The 18,007-nt window shown below is 37.3% G+C and overlaps 2 protein-coding genes across 2 annotated transcripts; both read left to right on the top strand.

Moving 5' to 3' along the window:
* The first annotated feature begins 1,024 nt into the window (after positions 1 to 1,024).
* ypel3 (yippee-like 3) lies at positions 1,025 to 6,637 on the top strand. The gene is made up of 5 exons (XM_042505123.2): positions 1,025 to 1,380; positions 3,963 to 4,081; positions 4,323 to 4,366; positions 5,099 to 5,207; positions 5,458 to 6,637. Exons 2-5 carry the CDS (start codon positions 3,965 to 3,967, stop codon positions 5,545 to 5,547), a joined length of 360 nt encoding a protein of 119 aa, XP_042361057.1. The 5' UTR covers positions 1,025 to 1,380; positions 3,963 to 3,964; the 3' UTR covers positions 5,548 to 6,637.
* Positions 6,638 to 10,256: 3,619 nt separating this feature from the next.
* atp6v0ca (ATPase H+ transporting V0 subunit ca) lies at positions 10,257 to 17,241 on the top strand. Its single transcript, XM_042505663.2, has 3 exons — positions 10,257 to 10,500; positions 14,961 to 15,144; positions 16,075 to 17,241. Exons 1-3 carry the CDS (start codon positions 10,425 to 10,427, stop codon positions 16,277 to 16,279), a joined length of 465 nt encoding a protein of 154 aa, XP_042361597.1. The 5' UTR covers positions 10,257 to 10,424; the 3' UTR covers positions 16,280 to 17,241.
* The last annotated feature ends 766 nt before the right edge of the window (positions 17,242 to 18,007 follow it).

The following is an 18,007-nucleotide window of genomic DNA, read 5'->3' as shown; positions in this document are numbered from 1 at the left end:
ATAAGTGGATCAGTGCGACTAAGGTCTTAATACAGTAGATATGCAAAGAGCAAAGGTTTGAATTAGTGATCCAGCAGAGAAGTTAAGTCCACGTGCTATAATATATAACATAATGTTTAATATTTCTGGGAAATTATTTATATTATTTCATTACGAGAGTGTACGTTTTGTTTCAACATTGCAGGGGACACATGAAACAGGAGCCATGGGTGTCCTCCACCAGAAAATACTCTGTTACAAAGATTTTTACTTGTAACAGAGTATTTTCACAGTGTAGTATTAGTACTTTCACTTAAGTAAAGGCAGTGTTGACGTACTGAAGTAATGATACTTATTGTCAACCTTCACTTTCACTTTTACTCTACATTTCCAAAACAAAATGTGGACTTTAACTTCTCTACATTCCCCACAAGTATTTTTGTTACTACAAAATTGGGAAGGATATGAAAAAGGGGGAAGAAGATGGACAGACACACAAAGGAACAGGATGGGAGGACAAACTGGAATTTGGTCTGTTAGTCATTTAAGCTGTAAAATAAGATATCTTTTTTTCTCGTCAGAAGTAATGTACACTCCAATTTTAAGCTGATGAAGAAATAAACGCATAATAAACAACTTGCTTTTTTTCAGCATTTGCTTGTACTTTTACTTTAAATACTTAAGTACATTTAATATAATAACATTACTTTTGATTCTTAAGCACAGTATATATCAGATACTGTAAGACATTTACTCAAGTGATTTTCTAATAGGTGACTTTAACTTCTACCAAAGTCATTTTCTGGTATAATATTTGTACTTTTATTCAAGAATAGCTTTGGAGTACTTCATCCACCACTGAGTAAAGGATGTGAATACTTATTTTCATCACAGGATGTGATAATAACCCACCAGCAGTATTTATAAGACTGTACCAACAATCATACTGATAGCCATAAAGGGCTCATGTGAAGTCGAATCTGATTGGTTGACCCACATTCTAAACGTCACCCGCGGCCTCTGATTGGTCGACGGGGATTTGTTTTGCACTCTTCAGACTTCCTCCTGCGTGTTTTCATAAACAAACCACATTTTTCTCCCGCCGGGGCCGCCGCGCAGTCATCCTGTCAGCCTGCCAGCATTGTCGGACTCCTGCTCCTGTGTCAACGAAGGCCGCGGAGAGAGAGCATCGAGAGCGGGCTCACATTCAAAGAAGAGACGCGGGTAAAACGGGCTGCACCGACCGGAGGCTGTCTGTGTTTGTCTTTATTGTCCGAGCCAGCAGCGCGTGGCCGACCGTTGCAACCGAGCCGACAACATTACCTGCTTTTATTGGGTGTTTTTCGGCTGTCAGTCGCATTGGTCCGCTGTGTAGACCGTGAGGAGCTCCTGTATTATCAGGTGAGTCGACACACACCGGGGAATATCCTGCAATGCGCATCTAAGCTGCTGTGTGTTGTGACAATGCGGAGCTAGCCCGCTAGGCTAACACGCAAGCTAGGTCAGAGAGCTGCTGGCCGATTTTGTGCTGCAGCTGACAGATGAATCCGGCCGTTTGTGACAATATGTAGAGACTGACAGACGGACACCTGTGCTGGACACAGCATAAATGGCGCAGTTTACTTTGCAAAGGCTTGAATTTGGGTTGTGCATCTAATGAGGCGAAGCTTGTTTGTGCTAGTATTAACCAGGAAGCAAATTGTCTGTTTAACTGTGTCCTCTCTACCCTGCCAACCTCGCCAACCTTTGTTAATAAATAAAAATACATGTTTACACAGTGCCAATAAGATGACACAACATTACAGCACATTTCCTGCCAGCACTGACATTCAGGTATATTTATACACACTTCTTTTTTGCCCCATCTACTTGTATGTAATAATTCTTTGTTTATGTTCACTTTGGCTACAACTAACGATTATGTAATGTTTTGACTGTTTTTGACTATTTGATTTAGATTCATTTTGAACATGTAAAAAGGAAATAGACAAAATATAATGCAAAATTAGACAGACAAAAAAGTAATATTTACAGACATTGAAATGCAAAAGAAATGATCAAATACATGATGACTTGGTTTACATATTCGAAAAGGAGTGAGAAGAAGTTATTGAATTTTAAGTAATCAGCTTTCTTATTGTTATGTTCTTCACTGTTTTTTCTTTCATTTCTTGAGTAATTCATTAATCACTTGGTCTACAAATCATTAGAAAACTGTCTCTCTTTTGTGATATCCTAGAGAATTAAAAAGGATCACCAAGTGTCTTTCTTTGTCTTCTTTTCTTCTTTTCTTTGTTTTTTCATATTCAGTTTCATGACTATTGATTGATTTGTGGTTATCAAAATAGTTACCAATTATTTGTCTTACTTGTCCAATTATTGTCAATTTAATAATCAATGAGTTGAGTAATTTGTGCAGCTCTAAGTTTTACCTATCTTTGTTGTCCTTATTTATGCTCTTTCTTTATCTTTCTCTAACTTGAGAGCAACTTTAAAAAAAAAAACAAATTCTTATCATGTGTGCACACATTTGACCAATAAAGCTGATTCTGATTTTATATAATTTATAATCAGTCCAGTGCATTGCACCTACTTGAATATAACTATTATGTGTTAATCTTTGATAGCACCGCGTTGCAACTAATGATTATTAGAAAACTGTGAGAAAACCCTGTTACAATATCATAGAGCCTTAAGTGACTCCATAAAATGTCTTGCTTTGTGTAAACCAACATTTCCAAACCCTAAAACATAAAATGTACTAAAACGTAAGACCGAGGAAATCAGAACGATTGAAAAATCGTTTTCTTTATGAAAGATTGCAGCAATAATCTTATTTATCTTAGTATTGCTGTATTTATACTTCTGTCTTCTGCTAAATTGTTCTTTGGGCTGTGTAAGTTCACTGAGAGCTATTTAAAAACCAGCTCTAAATTCCTTGCACATGTACACATACTGGGCTAATAAAGCTGATTCTGATTCAATATAGGTTAATCTGTCCAGTGCTGTGTTGGCCCATTTCTGGAAGGAAAATTAAATAGATGAAATGCTGAAAAAACAAAAATAAGCATGGTAAATCATAATACTATGAAACCAGTCACACTGGTTAGTCCAGATTATGAGATACTAAGTCAAAGTTTTGATTTTTTAATTCATAGTTAAGTTACACCTCATCATTTGACTTTAAAACTTTGACTTCTATGTCACAATAATGTTTTTGACTTACTCAAATTCCTAATGCTCTTAACACTGATGTCAAATGATTATATTCAAAAGCAAAACAAAAGTGTTTGTAAAGATGTAACCAGAAAATAATTGGTAAATACTTGGCTAAAATACTAAATAGATGAAATCAGGAATTCTGCAAGTCCTTAAAAAGTCTCAGAGTGTCTAAAAGTCATTTTTATAAATATTGGACCTTTAATAAAAACTTATTAAATAGCCCTAAATTTAAATGTGTGAGCTCTTAATTGCCGCAAACATTTTATCCAATTTCATTTATCAATCTTTTAATTTATTTTGTCAGAATTAGTCCTTTTACTTTACACTTGAACTTGTCAAACTGTAGATCTATTATTCCAACAGGAAACCTACTTACGCTCATGATACTACATATATACTAACTTTATACTCACCTGCAATGTTTAAATAAGAAATAGATGATTTGTCTGAATATTAGTCTTTAATTTAGTTAGGAATTATCTTTAAAAAAAAAATGAATATTTTGAGGTCAGGTCAGGTTGTTTAGGGACAGCATTCAGTCTTGTTTATTGCTATTATCAGATCTTTAATGAGGTCAGACGCTGATGTGAAACCTGTCTGTGTCTAATATCTTCCACTTCCTCACTGATAGCTGCAATCAAAACGAAAATCTTTAATTCACATGTGTGGTTAACCAGTGTGTCTTAGCAGTCACAGCTTGTATATCTGCATCATTAGCACATGCACAATAACAAACTATCAGCCTGCTTCTTCCTCCTCAGACATGGTAAAGCTCACAAAGGCCAAGACGTTCCAGGCGTACCTGGACTCCTGCCACCGTCGGTACAGCTGTGTGCACTGCCGCGCCCATCTGGCCAACCATGACGATCTCATCTCCAAGGTCAGTGCGCTGCCACTCTTTTGTTGTTAATAATCATTTCAGGCGGCTCGTAACGCCGCCTCATGGCTCTCACGTACATCAGACAGAAGCAAAACTGGAAAAACTGGACTGAGATAAAACAAAAAAAGAGTTCTCCCAAACTAAGAAGACATTTTGGAAATTAAAAATAACCTAAATAATATCATATGTTTGATTTATATGTCAAGTGGAAACATGTACCTTTTTTTTTCCTTTCTCCTAGTCTTTTCAAGGCAGTCAAGGCAGAGCCTACCTCTTCAACTCTGTGTGAGTATTTCAGTATTACTACATGTTGGCATGTTGAATGAACAAAAGTGGCATTTCTTATTTTAGATTTCCAATCTTATTTTTATTGCCATAATCACTAAAACGTGACTTTAGTAAATGTTATAATTCACTGTTTTAAAAAACGCTTTGCTTAAGTTGTCCTTTGTATTTACTGCACTTTATCAAATCTTTTCAGATTCGATTAGTGAAGGGACAATTCACCCCAAAATCAAAATATTAAAAAGTATTTTTGTGAGTCAATGATTGTCTTTGTTTTCCTAGCATGTAATTTCATCATTTTTATAGTCTGTTTCTCTCAGAAAGCCAATTCCCAGTATCACACATGTTTGCACAACCCACACTGCTGACAGATAATTCGATTTGCTCTCGAGTGAACCTTGAAGTTCACTTTAGTCGCGCTTTTCCTGGGTTAGTGGGTCAGAAATACACAAGCCCTAACCCTAACACAGGAGCCCCTTAAATAACTTGATCTAAATAGAAGGTTTGAATTGAATAGTTGCTGCTGATCTGTTTCTACGAAGCCCTGCATCCTTCCCATGACTGATCCATGAACTTTAGTATTTTTTTTCTCTTAAAAGAAGCAATATAGGACAGTAGGTCCTTCACTAATCACAGTAGTCTCAGTGCGTGGTAAGGAGAGTAGATTAATTACTGTGAAGCTCTCTGTGAATGAGAGGAGCTGCTGTTTGACAACGTTGTGTCCTGTTTCAGTGTGAATGTCGGCTGTGGTCCTGCGGAGGAGAGGCTGCTGCTCACAGGACTTCACGCAGTCGCCGACATCTACTGTGAAAACTGTCACACCACGCTGGGCTGGAAATATGTAAGTAGATACGTAAGGACGTCCACCTGCAAATATATGCTTTTTTTTTGACTAAAGAGACATCACACTGTTCCATTGATCAATAAAAACGTGCAAAGCTACATTAAAACAACAGTGACTATTTTTCCTTGTTTGAAAAGTATTATTAGTATTATTCATTCATTCATTACATTCAAAGTGCAAACATAAATTTGAGCTATACCTGGACCAACTTTTTAATAAAGCTAACTTCTGTGCGTCCTCTCTGCAGGAACAAGCCTTTGAGCTGAGTCAGAAGTACAAGGAGGGGAAGTTTATCATCGAGCTGTCCCACATGATAAAGGACAATGGCTGGGACTGAGAGGGAAATCTTTGTCTTTCTTCATGACTTTTTCAAAAGTTGCATCCCCCTTGACATAAAAGGGTTCCAGTGTAGCTTCCTCATCCCGTGTACGAGCCATCGCTGTGCCACACTTTTCACTTCGTACGGCTTCTTCACCAAGAATAGCATGTGACGCCTTTATCTTTTTCTGTTCTTCATGTTTCTCCAGCGACCACAACAACACATTTGCTGATATATGGCTATCCCAATTGCTAGTTGTGCTGGGACATGGACTGAATGAGTGCAGGGTTTGTGTGTGAACGACTGGGAGACGTAGTCACACAGGCACGTGTGCATGTTGGATTTTAAAGTGTTTGAGTGATGAAACCCCCATTCAGCGCTAAACAACCTCGCTCTGCGGGCGCAAGGCCAAATCAAGTAATCTGACCTTCTTACACAGATGCAGGTATTTGAGGTTTGAGTTTAAGGGGCACATTTAGACATATCTGACCCAAACTGAGTAAAGTAGATCATTTTTGAGTGATAAAAAAGTTTTGGGAATGCTTAGAGCAGCAGGAGGGTTTGTTTTTTTTTTAATCTGTGAAATTCATGTTTTTTTTAATAGAAAGGTCAGTAACACTTAATATTTTGCTAAAGGCAATCAGGATGCTGAATTAGTGACGTTGAAACCGGCAAAGTCTCCTGCAAGAATTCTTAAATCTGGAGTATGAGTGTCTTCTGTTTGTACATTTTAGTGTGTGTGTGTGTGTGTGTGTGTGTGTGTGTGTGTGCGTGTGTGTGTGTGTGTGTGTGCGTGCGTGCAGAGATGTCTTGAGCTGGACAGCGTTGAGAAGCATTAACCCGGGGTTCACATCTACAGTTTCCACTGCACAGTTGGGATATGTTCACTTTTACTTCATGCTGATGAGATCTATCCTACGTGTGTTTGTGTAATAGCCTAACATGGAGCTGCCCCCTCTACAGATACATTTACTCAATCGTGTTAGAGCAAAAGTGTGATTAGGATTATGTAGCATATTTATGGTGATTTTTAATGTCTGCTTCTTTCATTAAAGTGTATTATTTTAACCTAATCTTTCATTAAAATACAGTGTGTCTGTAAAATGTGTTCAGGTTTCTTTTGCTTGTTATATTACTGCATGAAACTTTGTCTCTGAGTCCCAAAATACACACGTACTTTATAAACATTATAACGACTTAAGAATGTAACTAAGTACATTTACTAAAGTACTGTAGTTAAGCACATATTTGTAGTACTTGTACTTTACTTGATATTCTTTTCATGCTGTGTCATACTTGTACTCCATTACATTTCTGGACTAAATATTGTAGTTTTTTACTTCACTACATGTATTTGGAAGCACAGACTAAGAATTTTACATGCAAAACATCAAAAAGTATTTTAAATATGACAACTAAAATTAAAACTAAAAATGTATAGCCAAAGCGCTGACATGACTGTTAATGGCATTAATGGCAACTATATTTTCTCATTAGTTTATCATTTTAAAAACACCCAAAGATTTCACTGTTGAAGCTTCCCAAATGTGAAGATTTGCTGATTTTGCTTGTAATTATTTATTTATTTTTATGTTGATAATTTTGAAGTTTGGGTTGTTGTTTTTTACAGAACAATGTGAAGGTGTTGCTATTTTCTGAATGTTTACAAGCCAAAGAATCGAATCTGTTACTCAAAAAAATTAGCAAGACATTGACCCATAAGGAAAATAAGTAATTGCAGTCCTGTGTAAATAATTAAGCTCCACATCAACAACCATAACAGTAAAATCCTACTTTTAAATTAATGCATAAGTAATAATAATCTGATGATAAGATATAGTGTAACAGCCACAGGGGACATATTTTCTGATTTGACTACTTTTAATACTTAAATTGATTTTCCAGATTATACTTACATATTTTTATTCAAATTTTCAGTGCATGGCTTGTGGGCCTACTTGTAACAGAGTATTTTTACAGAGTGGTTGTAAAATGTTTATTTTATTAACATATTTGAATATTTCCTTCACTACTATTTAAAAGCAATATTGATGCTTGAGAGTAATAAGTTGTGTAAGATGTGGAGGAATCTCCCCAAGGTCAATTTAATGTGAAATTAAAACATATTTGGATATGAATTCAGTATGTGTAGGATGATGATGCATAAATCAACACAGTGTTAGGAGAAATAAATTGGTAAAGAAGCTATTTTTACTGAATAACACAAAAACAAAGATCATGTAAAAGGCAATTAATGCAAAAAAAACCAAAACATTAATGGATTATCTAGAAGATTTGCAGCCTTTCCTTATGGCTAATAGTTTATATATCAGGATGTCTTCTTGATATAAATAGGCAGATCACTATTATCCAGTTGCAATACTTGGATCAGTTTATCTAAAAACTGTTCAGGTGGAATAAATCTCAAAAATACAGCTTCCAGATGAAATGTCACAAATCACTATAGCACAGCCACTCATGTGTTTAGACTAGATTTGGCGCCATCTACTGATCAGGATCAGATCATTTTAACCTCTTTTACTGAGCAGGCTGTTAGTTGATGCATGTGAAATATTGATGCTGGAACAAACTGTTGTCAGTGTCACAGTTTCAGTTTGTAAATTTTTCAAATGTAACACAATGAAAACACTTCTTTAAGTGTGTTTGTGGCGCTCTCAGTTACAGGGAGGGAGAAATCCAACATCCTCTGACTGTAAAATCAGCCAGCAGATGGTGATGTGGGCACGGTTACAGTGGGCTTTATTATGTGCAGTATTTATACTATATATATACTTTTACTTTGTTAGGTACAGTTTAGATTAGTGGACCACAAACAGCTAAAAATGTACTATTTCAAGGAGAAAAAATATAATCCAGCCTTGCAACACTTAACTTCTATAAAGAAACTCACTTGAACGACTTAAAAAAAAAACAAAAAAAAAACATAATAAAACATTTCATTAGGAACATATCAGTCTTAGAAAACTTTTTTTGAGTGAAAGTAAAAAAAATTAAGTGTACGTATTCTTATATTGGTACATTATTCTGACAAATTATTTTTCAAAATAAAAAATTGCTGTGGCTGTTCTATAATGAATAAATAAATACCTTGCAGACAAAAAAAGTGAATTTCATGCCAGACAAACAATAAAAAGAGACAAAAACCGCACATATTCAGTAATCTAATTGCTTAAATCACCTGCAATGTCAACAAAAATTCTTCATATTTAACAAAAACACAGACAACAGAGCAATAGAAAGTCATGTTATGTATCTTCCCAGAGTTAATACATATTCTCCTCTCACAGTGAGGAATTGATTATTACATCTGGAGCAGGAGCAGGTCACATGATTGAGCTCTGACCTGAACTTACAGCTTTTCTTCATGAAATGTGGCGGAGAGGCTGCTGACAGTCATGTGTGCATGTGCAGCACATTATCAGCTGTCTGCTCTGTTTTCACTTTTAAGAATTTAAGTACATTCTCATGACACAATTGAACTAGTTATAGGCCCGACTGAGTGACAAACTGTGAGAAACTTTAGTAGCGCTTTAAATTTTTTCTTCTTTAATCCTCAATAATATGTTACTGTACCACACAGTGTCTGCCTCACTGTATGGTTCATGCCACAGGGTAGTGTAAGTGCTTTACCTCCAGTATTTTGAATATAAATGCATGGGGGAATGTGAGAGTGCTGTCCTGTTTAGGGGCTTGGGTTGTAGATCACAACTTCAACTGGATAACAACATAAGAAATGTAATGGAGGCCTCATCGAGCATTTATAAAATCTGTCAACAGTGGTGTACTGTGGTGTGCACCAAATCTTATTACAAAAAAACATTCCTGGTCTCAAGATGCAAACCATAATAAAACTGTGGATTACAAACTTTGATGCTGTGAGAAAAATAAAATGTAATATATATATATGTATGTATGTACGTATGTATGTATGTATGTATGTATGTATGTATGTATATAGGAAACTAGATAGCGTAAAGAAGGTAAAACATAAAAACAATAAAATAATAAAAATAATCTTCATGAAAATCTGTCCAAAATAAGCCCAAAAATGTTCAGAGGTTAATTATAAGGATATGTCCTTTAAGATGACACAGTGTCACCTTGACAAACGCAGCTCCGGGAGGTGTCCTTGGGTCATTTAATGGAGGCGGTCTAAGTTTTTCTGACCCTAAAGAGAGTCTAATGTTAATATAAAAAATTAACCTCTGCCTGTCAGGTTATTCCATGGTGAAAACATAACACACACTGCTGTACAGCTATAGGAGGATGTTTATTAGACATAGACACTGTTACTGTGTTTCTGATGGGCTCTGTAGTAATCTCAGTTATTTGTTGTTGTTGTTTTTTTTTTAATTATAGTGTAAAACACAATGTTTATGGTCGATTTTACTATCTATTTGATACCTTATAATTAATACGCCAGCATGTGGTGACTACTAGCGTTTCAACTGCAGTCAGTGCACTTGCAGCAGAACATACCAAAACACAAACACTGTACAAGCTGCTTACATCATATATTGTGGTATTGTGAACGCATGCAGCATGTAATCGCTGTCAATATTACGACTAAATGAGAATAATTAATAGAATATGTTTTTGGTGCTACAAATAATAGGGCTTAGATATCCGGAGTGTGTTTGTGTCGAGCACCCCCGTGTGCCCACAAATGGCTCGTTCCGAGATGGTTGGTCACGTGACTTTTTCCGTTTCGCCATTTTCCTCCTCTACACCGGCGCTCCTGCTCGGCAGATACGTTGTCGCCCCCTCTCTGTGATTTAACCCGTCCAGAGCTGACTTTGGGATAAAAAGGGAAGAGATTTTAAAAAAGGAAACAGCCTGCCGTGTCGCTGAATCGCCCCGAGAAAAGTGCGAGAATGTCTTCTGCGGAGAGCCCCGAGTACTCGCCTTTCTTCGCCGTGATGGGAGCCTCTGCGGCCATGGTCTTCAGCGGTAACTACAGCTCCTTCACCGCACATCTCTGCGCCGTTATACCGTTATATGGCTAACGACGACTCGGCTCGGCTAGATGTTGGATTATTGTGACGATATTAGAAACGTGGGGGTTGTCTTTAGAGGAGCTAGGTGTTAGCTTAGTCGGTCACGGCTCACACACCTGTCAGGGATGCGAGGCTGAAGGCGGGGGGAGGTTTCCACCGACATCAAGCTGCTGACCACTAACCCTCACACGGCTAATACTGAAGCTACCTTCTGGTTATATCCTGTCATATCAAGCTGAGGTGCTGTCTAGATCAGTGTTTGTCAGCTGGTCAAGCCGCTGGGTCCAGATTTCTCCTCAGTCATTATTTCAAGGTCCGCACACAAGAGAAATTATAAACATATTACATTTTTATTTAACCATTGTAAATAACACGTGGACAGTGACAACATATTGCAAGAATAAGGTGCGATTAGTTAAAACCAGGGGCGTTTCTAGGATTTTCAGTAATTAGAGGCTTAAGCCCGGATCTCTGTAGGGAAGACACAGAGATCTTTTTTTCGTGTGTGTGTGTTTATTGTTTTTTGGGGGTTTTTTTTTAATTAAAAATTGGTGTATTTTTTAGGAAGGAAGGTTTAAAAAAAAATAATTTTGGTGACTTTTCCTGGAAGGCGGGTTTTGGCAAATGTGTTTGTGGCTTTGGAAGACATGTTTTCTGTTAAAAATATAGCAATTTTGTTTTTTCTAAAGGCAGATTTGGAGGGTGTGATTTTTTTTTATGTTGGGCTTGGAAGGTATGATTTTGTATATTTATGGTGTGTTTGGAAGGCATGTTTTCTTTTATTATTTTTTTTAATGCATTTTTTAAAAATTTTTTTTTGCTGTTTTTTGTTTTATTTTGCATAATTGTATTATTCTCTAAAAGTTTGTAGCCAGTCAGCCAGTTTTTCATAAACTTGACATGGTTGTGAGTCACGTGTGGTCCAGTCAGACCAGACTTAACAGTTGGGAACCACTGGTCTAGCTGCTGGTTGGTGACGCAGACCCTCACAGAGGTGACAGCTGCTGTCTCTGATCTGCCATAATGAAGTTATTTTGAAGCACAAACATGTCCAGATCTTGGTGAATCATGGGATAAATATGATTGTTGTTCTGATTAAGTTCAGCTGTCTTTCCCAGGGGTTGCATTGCATGAGGGCCACCATCAGGGCCTAAACACTAGTGTGGGAAATTAAAGGGAAAATCCATCCATTCATTCATGTTTAGCTTGCACTCAAGGCAGGAGGTGGGGTGCACCCAATTCACCACAGAGGAAATATATAGTATTGTGCAAAAGTCTCAGGCCACCATAGATTTGTTGTTTTAACAAAGTTGTAATGAGGATATAAGTATATTTATTTCTTAGTCTCTTTATTAAGATAAAAACAGCATTTTAGTAAAGAGACTACTGAGAAATAAACATCTATGAGCATTATAACCTTGCTAAAATAACAAAGTTCTTGGTGGCATAAGGCCTTTGCACAGTATTGTACATTGTGCTCTTAAAATGACTTTTGGAGACTGTTACAGTCTATAAAGTGATGTCAATTTCTGCAGACAGCTGTCTCCATAACATGGATACTAGAGGTGGAAATCAGTAGAGGCCCCACGATACGATACTATCACCATACTTAAGTCACAATACACTATCATTGTGATTTTAAACATGTTGCGTAACAGTAATATATTGCAATTTTTCTACCTTTTTTCCATTGCCAATTTTGTCTTCAAACTTTTAAGTCCGTTTATCTCACTTCAGTCATTTTTACTGCAAATATCTAAAGCGGACTAGAAAAGCAATGGATGATATTATTCTGGTAGGCTTTCAAAAGTTTAATTTGTGTTGATATTATTAATATTTAGAATTAAAATATATATATACTTGGATTCAGTGTATTAATACGATATTGCCACGCAAAATATCACAAAGGTCTGCTGTATCAGTTTTTTCCCCACATCTTGATGATTTGGTCAAGATATCATAATGGGACACTTTATGGAGTCTGTCCATTGGGTGGAGTCACAGAGTTGGCTCCTAATTTCTTTTTTTATAAGATAGTATATCTGGTGATGCACAGATTTTTCTCTCTCGATGCAGTTACAATACGTTAAATCTGTATAACACAACACTGCATGAAACCTGCAGGCATCTTTATGTAACATTCGTCCAGAGATTGTTGTGGCATTAATAGCTGAGTTAGTGGCCTGTTGTGCCTTAATTCATGTAACTGAAACACTAAATTTTATAATGACATTGACAAAAAATAGCTTTTAATGTAGATCAGTCACATTCTGGCAAATTGGTTCAGTGCATCTGTAGTTAAAGGAACGGTGTGTAGGATTTAGTGGCATCCAGCAGAAAGGATTGCAGACTGCAACCAGATGAAACTTCTCCCATGTGCCAAGTGTGAACTCCCGGTTAGGATTCTTTCATTGTTCAGTGGTCTCTTCTTCTCCAAACAGATGGACCCAGTGATTTAAATCCCAAAAACACAGAATAAAGAAGTTTGAATTACAAATTAGTTTCTTTAACGCTGTGTGGCTCATTACAGTCCATCACTTGTGAATGTGTGCTCCCCACATTCATCTTTTACTCTACGAAACAATCGTACTGGTGATGTAAACTGGTAATAATACTAAATAAAGCAGTTTCATGTCAAAAAGGCAGCGTTTCTCCACAGCTGCTCGTCGCGGAGGGGATCCTTATTATGGTGGTCAACAGGATAAAGCGAATGGCGCCAGAGCCAGTGTTTGGTTTGTCTGTTGTGGGCTACTTTAGAAAAATAGTGGTGCAACATGGCAGACTCTGTGGACGAGGATCCACTCCCTATGTAGATATAAACGACTCATTCTTAGTTAGCAAAAACATAATGATTCTTATTTTCAGGTGATTATACACTAAAGAAAACACACTTTTATTATGTCATTTTTCATTTCTGCCAATATATGTATATGTAATATAAAAATGTAGTGTAGGGCTTAAAACTATGTATAACCTATGTTAGCAGTGCCTTGTATTGTTGTGCATGTGCACTTTTTTATGTTGGGAGTGTTATGAGCTGTTATGGTTCATTCATTTAGCTCATGCAATAGTGTAATAGCAAATAAAATAGATGAAGAAATAAAAATCAAGTTCTTCTTAGTAATGGTTAGAAATTTTAACACCTTGCATCATCATTTTGACACTGCAATTGTTGTACTGCATCACGAAGCAAAAGAAAAACACTCTTGTATAGCTCAGCGCTGCTGTATTTCCTACACCACAGACACACACACACACACACACCTTGACACTAGTATAACTTAAGCTTTGCAGATTTAAACGCAATGAAGATCACACCCCTCCGTAGAGTCTTCATGAGTGCTTTTACAGTGTCAAAAATGTGATTGTTCACAGTGGAGTTGGTCCAGGATTTATTGAGGTGACAGGTGTATGAATATGATTATGTGATACAACATTAAGAGAAGGAGATAGCTATGCTGATACTTATTCAACACTCAAGGCAACTCAATCAAGCATCTAACAGGCGATCATCATTGAATTTTTCGTGATTCATGCTCTTGTATAGCCGTTCTCACCGTGAATATAAAGAAAAGAGCTGCTCGGTACAGAGCTGTTAAAAAATGTTGGAGAAAATTCTGGTTCGAGCAATACTTAGCAACAATAGCTTGTAGTCGATAAGTACAAAACCCTCGAAAGTGTCAACACACCCACATCAGCAAGTGAGAAGTGGTGGAGTAGTGTGTGATGTTTTAATTCATTTGCTCCTGCTGGTCGTCATGATCAGCAGATTACGTCCAATATTCAGAGTCATTCTGCTCGTTATAATCAGTAACTGTTCTCCATACATTGATGCTCTCCAGGTGGAAAAAACAAAGCTAAATGTTGGAATTTGGGATCGTCCTGTGTCGATGAATGTGTAGTAGATGAATCAGTAAATTTCATTCAGACCTTTATTTAAGACACTGGAAATCAATTGCTTTATTAATGAAAAAATAGTCAATAATAAATAAGCACTGAAGAGGTTATTGAGCAACGCTCCTGAGTGCAGCCGTTAATCGCTTCTTAAAATGTGTTTCAGAGATTGTTTGTGAGGAAACTTTAAAAATAGATGCACTAGTGTGATTTGTACATTATTATTTATTTTTTTTAATGTGACTGTAATTTCTCAGTTATTTATGGCTGGGCGGGAGAAAACTGGCAGGCGGATATGGTCTACTGTGTCATTTTGTCTGTTGCCTGCAGGTCGAGTCTGAACACAATGTCCCAGAGAGAATTGAAATCGATGGAGAGGATTAATCATTTCTCAGCCAGCTCCATCCTAATCTATATCTTGTCTTGTTTGAGTTGTTTTTGTTGAGGAATTGTTTGTGAGGAATCAACACTGCTTGATCCGAGCATTTGACTTAACAGAAACTCTCCTCTTTTATGCAGCATTAGGAGCAGCGTATGGCACAGCGAAGAGTGGCACAGGCATCGCCGCCATGTCTGTGATGCGGCCAGAGCTCATCATGAAGTCCATCATCCCCGTGGTCATGGCTGGTATCATCGCCATCTACGGGCTGGTGGTGGCTGTGCTGATAGCAAATAACATCTCTGAGAGAGTCTCCCTTTACAAGTAAGTCAACTGTCATTCAGTTTCAGTCATTTTTACAGAATATGTTATTTCTGCTCGGGTTTTTTTGTGTGTGTGTGAATTGGGAAACATTATTTCACACTGTGTCTTCTACACAGAATATACACATAACCCCCAAACCCCTCAACTAACAACACAGTAAAAAAAAACATCAAAAGGGCATCAAGCAACTCAAAGACATTTATTAGCAAAATAATCTTACTGCTATTTTGACCACTTCTTATTCTGACCTGATGATTTTTAGGGCTTTTATTTGAGTCGATCATCAAAGAAAACATCTGTGTCTTGAGCTAAATGTTCGATATGAATTGATTTCTTGAACAGTTTTATATGATGGTTTGGTGAGCTCAGTGAGACCCAAACATAGAGTGGGACAGCACAGTCATTTTAACAATACCGTGAATATACCGATAACTGTGAGTTTGATTTTGAACTTTGGTCTCTATATTTGTCACATTAAATTTTCATACCGTTTCATCTCTAGCTATGAGTGAGATTTTGTCAATACCTTTAGATTTGTTTGGATCCCTCAATTTGTGCATGGCTTAGCGAGTTACATATGGAGCTGTAGAGGACCGTTGACCTCCACATTCACCTCTCTCACCTGGGATAGGATGAGGGAGAGATGAATTATTGTACTTCGACCACATTCTTTTAAAATGTGACAAACATCTCGCCATCTGCTAATTCATGATCCTGATCCTGCTAACCACTATGGGGTTAGCAGGTCACCTCAATTCACACGAAATTGTATGAAATTAGGGGTAAATCCCAGAGTTCAAGATACATTTTTATGAATGCTTTAACTTTTTTACAGTCGTTTTGACATATATATTTGTTTTGGTATTTAATGTATAAGACAGTATAACCTGTTGAAATGATGGTTTTCTGTCCTCTGTTTCTTGCCATCAGGAGTTTCCTGCATCTCGGGGCCGGTCTGAGTGTGGGCCTGAGCGGTCTGGCAGCCGGGTTTGCCATCGGCATCGTGGGCGACGCCGGCGTGAGAGGCACCGCCCAGCAGCCACGGCTTTTCGTGGGCATGATCCTGATCTTGATCTTCGCCGAGGTGCTGGGGCTTTACGGCCTCATCGTGGCCCTCATCCTATCTACAAAATAAGTGTCGGCATCAAACACCATCTCATTCATTCCACATCAAAGCAGCAAGAACAAATAGGAGATTTTCACTTACTTCCATTACACCCCCGTGGGTCTGACAGGATGGGATGGCAACAGAAACATGTTGGCGGTCGACTTGAAAGCTGTGTCCTCAGTAGATGTGATCTATCCATATTGTTTAACGCCATCCACTTTTGTCAGGTCTCGTGAGTACTGAACGGGCATGAAGATGTACTGGTTGTTGTGGGATGATGTGTGGACAGTCTGCTTGATTTGTCGTCTGATCTTAACCTGTACAGTGATCCAGAGTCCCTCCACCCCTGTAAATGTAGTAACCAGTCTGTGATGTGAGTGTGAGTATCAACGTTTATCCCTCTGCCCATTCCCCTCCTGACTTTTGTTTTTCGTTGGTGGTTTTGTCATTCTCCGTTTTGAGACTGCTGAAGAAACATGCACACTAGTATTTTTATTTATTCATGTTCTTTTCGGGGACCATGTTTGAATCACAGTTGTGAAAAGCTGTCAATATTTTTTTTCACTATTTATGGAAAGTTATAAAGATTTTGACTTAATGAAGCTGTCTAAATGGAATACTGTTACTGAATACTGTTTATTGAATACCCTATATACATAAAAATATATAAATTATCTGTGTATAGTTAGATTAATTGCACTGTGGGTTCTTGTTCAAAGTGCTATGAATTCCTCTGGATGTAGTGTGAATTATCAATGGAGGATGTCCACATGTTGACATGGAGTTGACAGTGTGTGTGCGCGCGTGTATGAATGACCTGAGTGTGTAATGTGTATACAAGTATTTATGTTTAATATGACATTCTCAAACACTAGTATTGTTTACCTGTAGTGCTGCTGTCTTGATTTTTGTTTGTTTTATTTAAAGTGAGAGCTCACTGTTCAGCCATGCCTGTCAGATTTCCAAATAAAACTCAACCTCCTCCAGAACATCATCGTCGAGCCTTTTCTTCGTGTCCGATATTAATGTTATGACTAAACTAACAATACCAATGACATTTAGACATGTCAGAGTCAGAATAGGTTCTTAAATAGCTAAACTGATAGCTAGATGAAAAGTAGGCAGATCAGAAAAAGGTATTACAATTTATCCTGATGTGGACCTGAATGTCTTAAAATAAGTCTTTTTATTTTAATATTTTTGTACAAAATGTTTACATGTTAATGTGCTTGACGTAAATGTGGTGAAGAGAATTCATTGTTTTAACATCAGTTAAATCCCTTATGCTGTATTAGTGCATTAAGCACATTTTTATTACTAGTTTTCTAGCTGTGTGCAACTCTAAGGAGCACCTGTAAGCACCACAGGTAAGGCTAGGTAAAAACTATGTCAAAATGAAAGTTACTGCCATGAATTTGTAAAGAAAACTTTCTCCTCGTATGTCTCCACAGTGAATGGAGGATCCACAAAAAGGCCAACACACTTAGTGAATTATGTCATAGGGTGTCGTGTTTAACAAGAGCAAAACTTAATCAAAACATCAGTTTACAAACTCTCACACAACTCATACAGTATAATCCAAGTCTCATTTATCCAGTTGTATTGTCAGACACATGCATTTTTGCTAAAATCATAATATCTAAAACATAAAGACCAAGGTATTTGGCCTATTGCACTAAATGAGCTAACACAAGACACCTATGCAAATTCCAAAAATGCACTGCAGGAACTGTATGATGCCATCAGCAGAGACAT

The sequence above is a fragment of the Plectropomus leopardus genome, chromosome 18, assembly GCF_026936395.1.
Source record: "Plectropomus leopardus strain MGB_pleo_1.0 chromosome 18, ASM2693639v1, whole genome shotgun sequence".
In the NCBI taxonomy this organism is placed as follows: domain Eukaryota; kingdom Metazoa; phylum Chordata; class Actinopteri; order Perciformes; family Serranidae; genus Plectropomus; species Plectropomus leopardus.
Note: the sequence above shows the minus strand (reverse complement) of the source record. Positions and strands in the feature narration are given on the sequence as shown.

What these genes read in the sequence shown, in the direction of transcription:
- atp6v0ca (XM_042505663.2), top strand. Translation starts at nt 10,425, where the DNA reads ATGTCTTCTGCGGAGAGCCCCGAGTACTCGCCTTTCTTCGCCGTGATG. An exon ending in TGCGGCCATGGTCTTCAGCG is followed by an intron (nt 10,501 to 14,960) that starts GTAACTACAGCT and finishes TCTTTTATGCAG; the next exon opens with CATTAGGAGCAGCGTATGGC. An exon ending in GAGAGAGTCTCCCTTTACAA is followed by an intron (nt 15,145 to 16,074) that starts GTAAGTCAACTG and finishes TCTTGCCATCAG; the next exon opens with GAGTTTCCTGCATCTCGGGG.
- ypel3 (XM_042505123.2), top strand. Translation starts at nt 3,965, where the DNA reads ATGGTAAAGCTCACAAAGGCCAAGACGTTCCAGGCGTACCTGGACTCC. An exon ending in ATGACGATCTCATCTCCAAG is followed by an intron (nt 4,082 to 4,322) that starts GTCAGTGCGCTG and finishes CCTTTCTCCTAG; the next exon opens with TCTTTTCAAGGCAGTCAAGG. An exon ending in CCACGCTGGGCTGGAAATAT is followed by an intron (nt 5,208 to 5,457) that starts GTAAGTAGATAC and finishes TCCTCTCTGCAG; the next exon opens with GAACAAGCCTTTGAGCTGAG.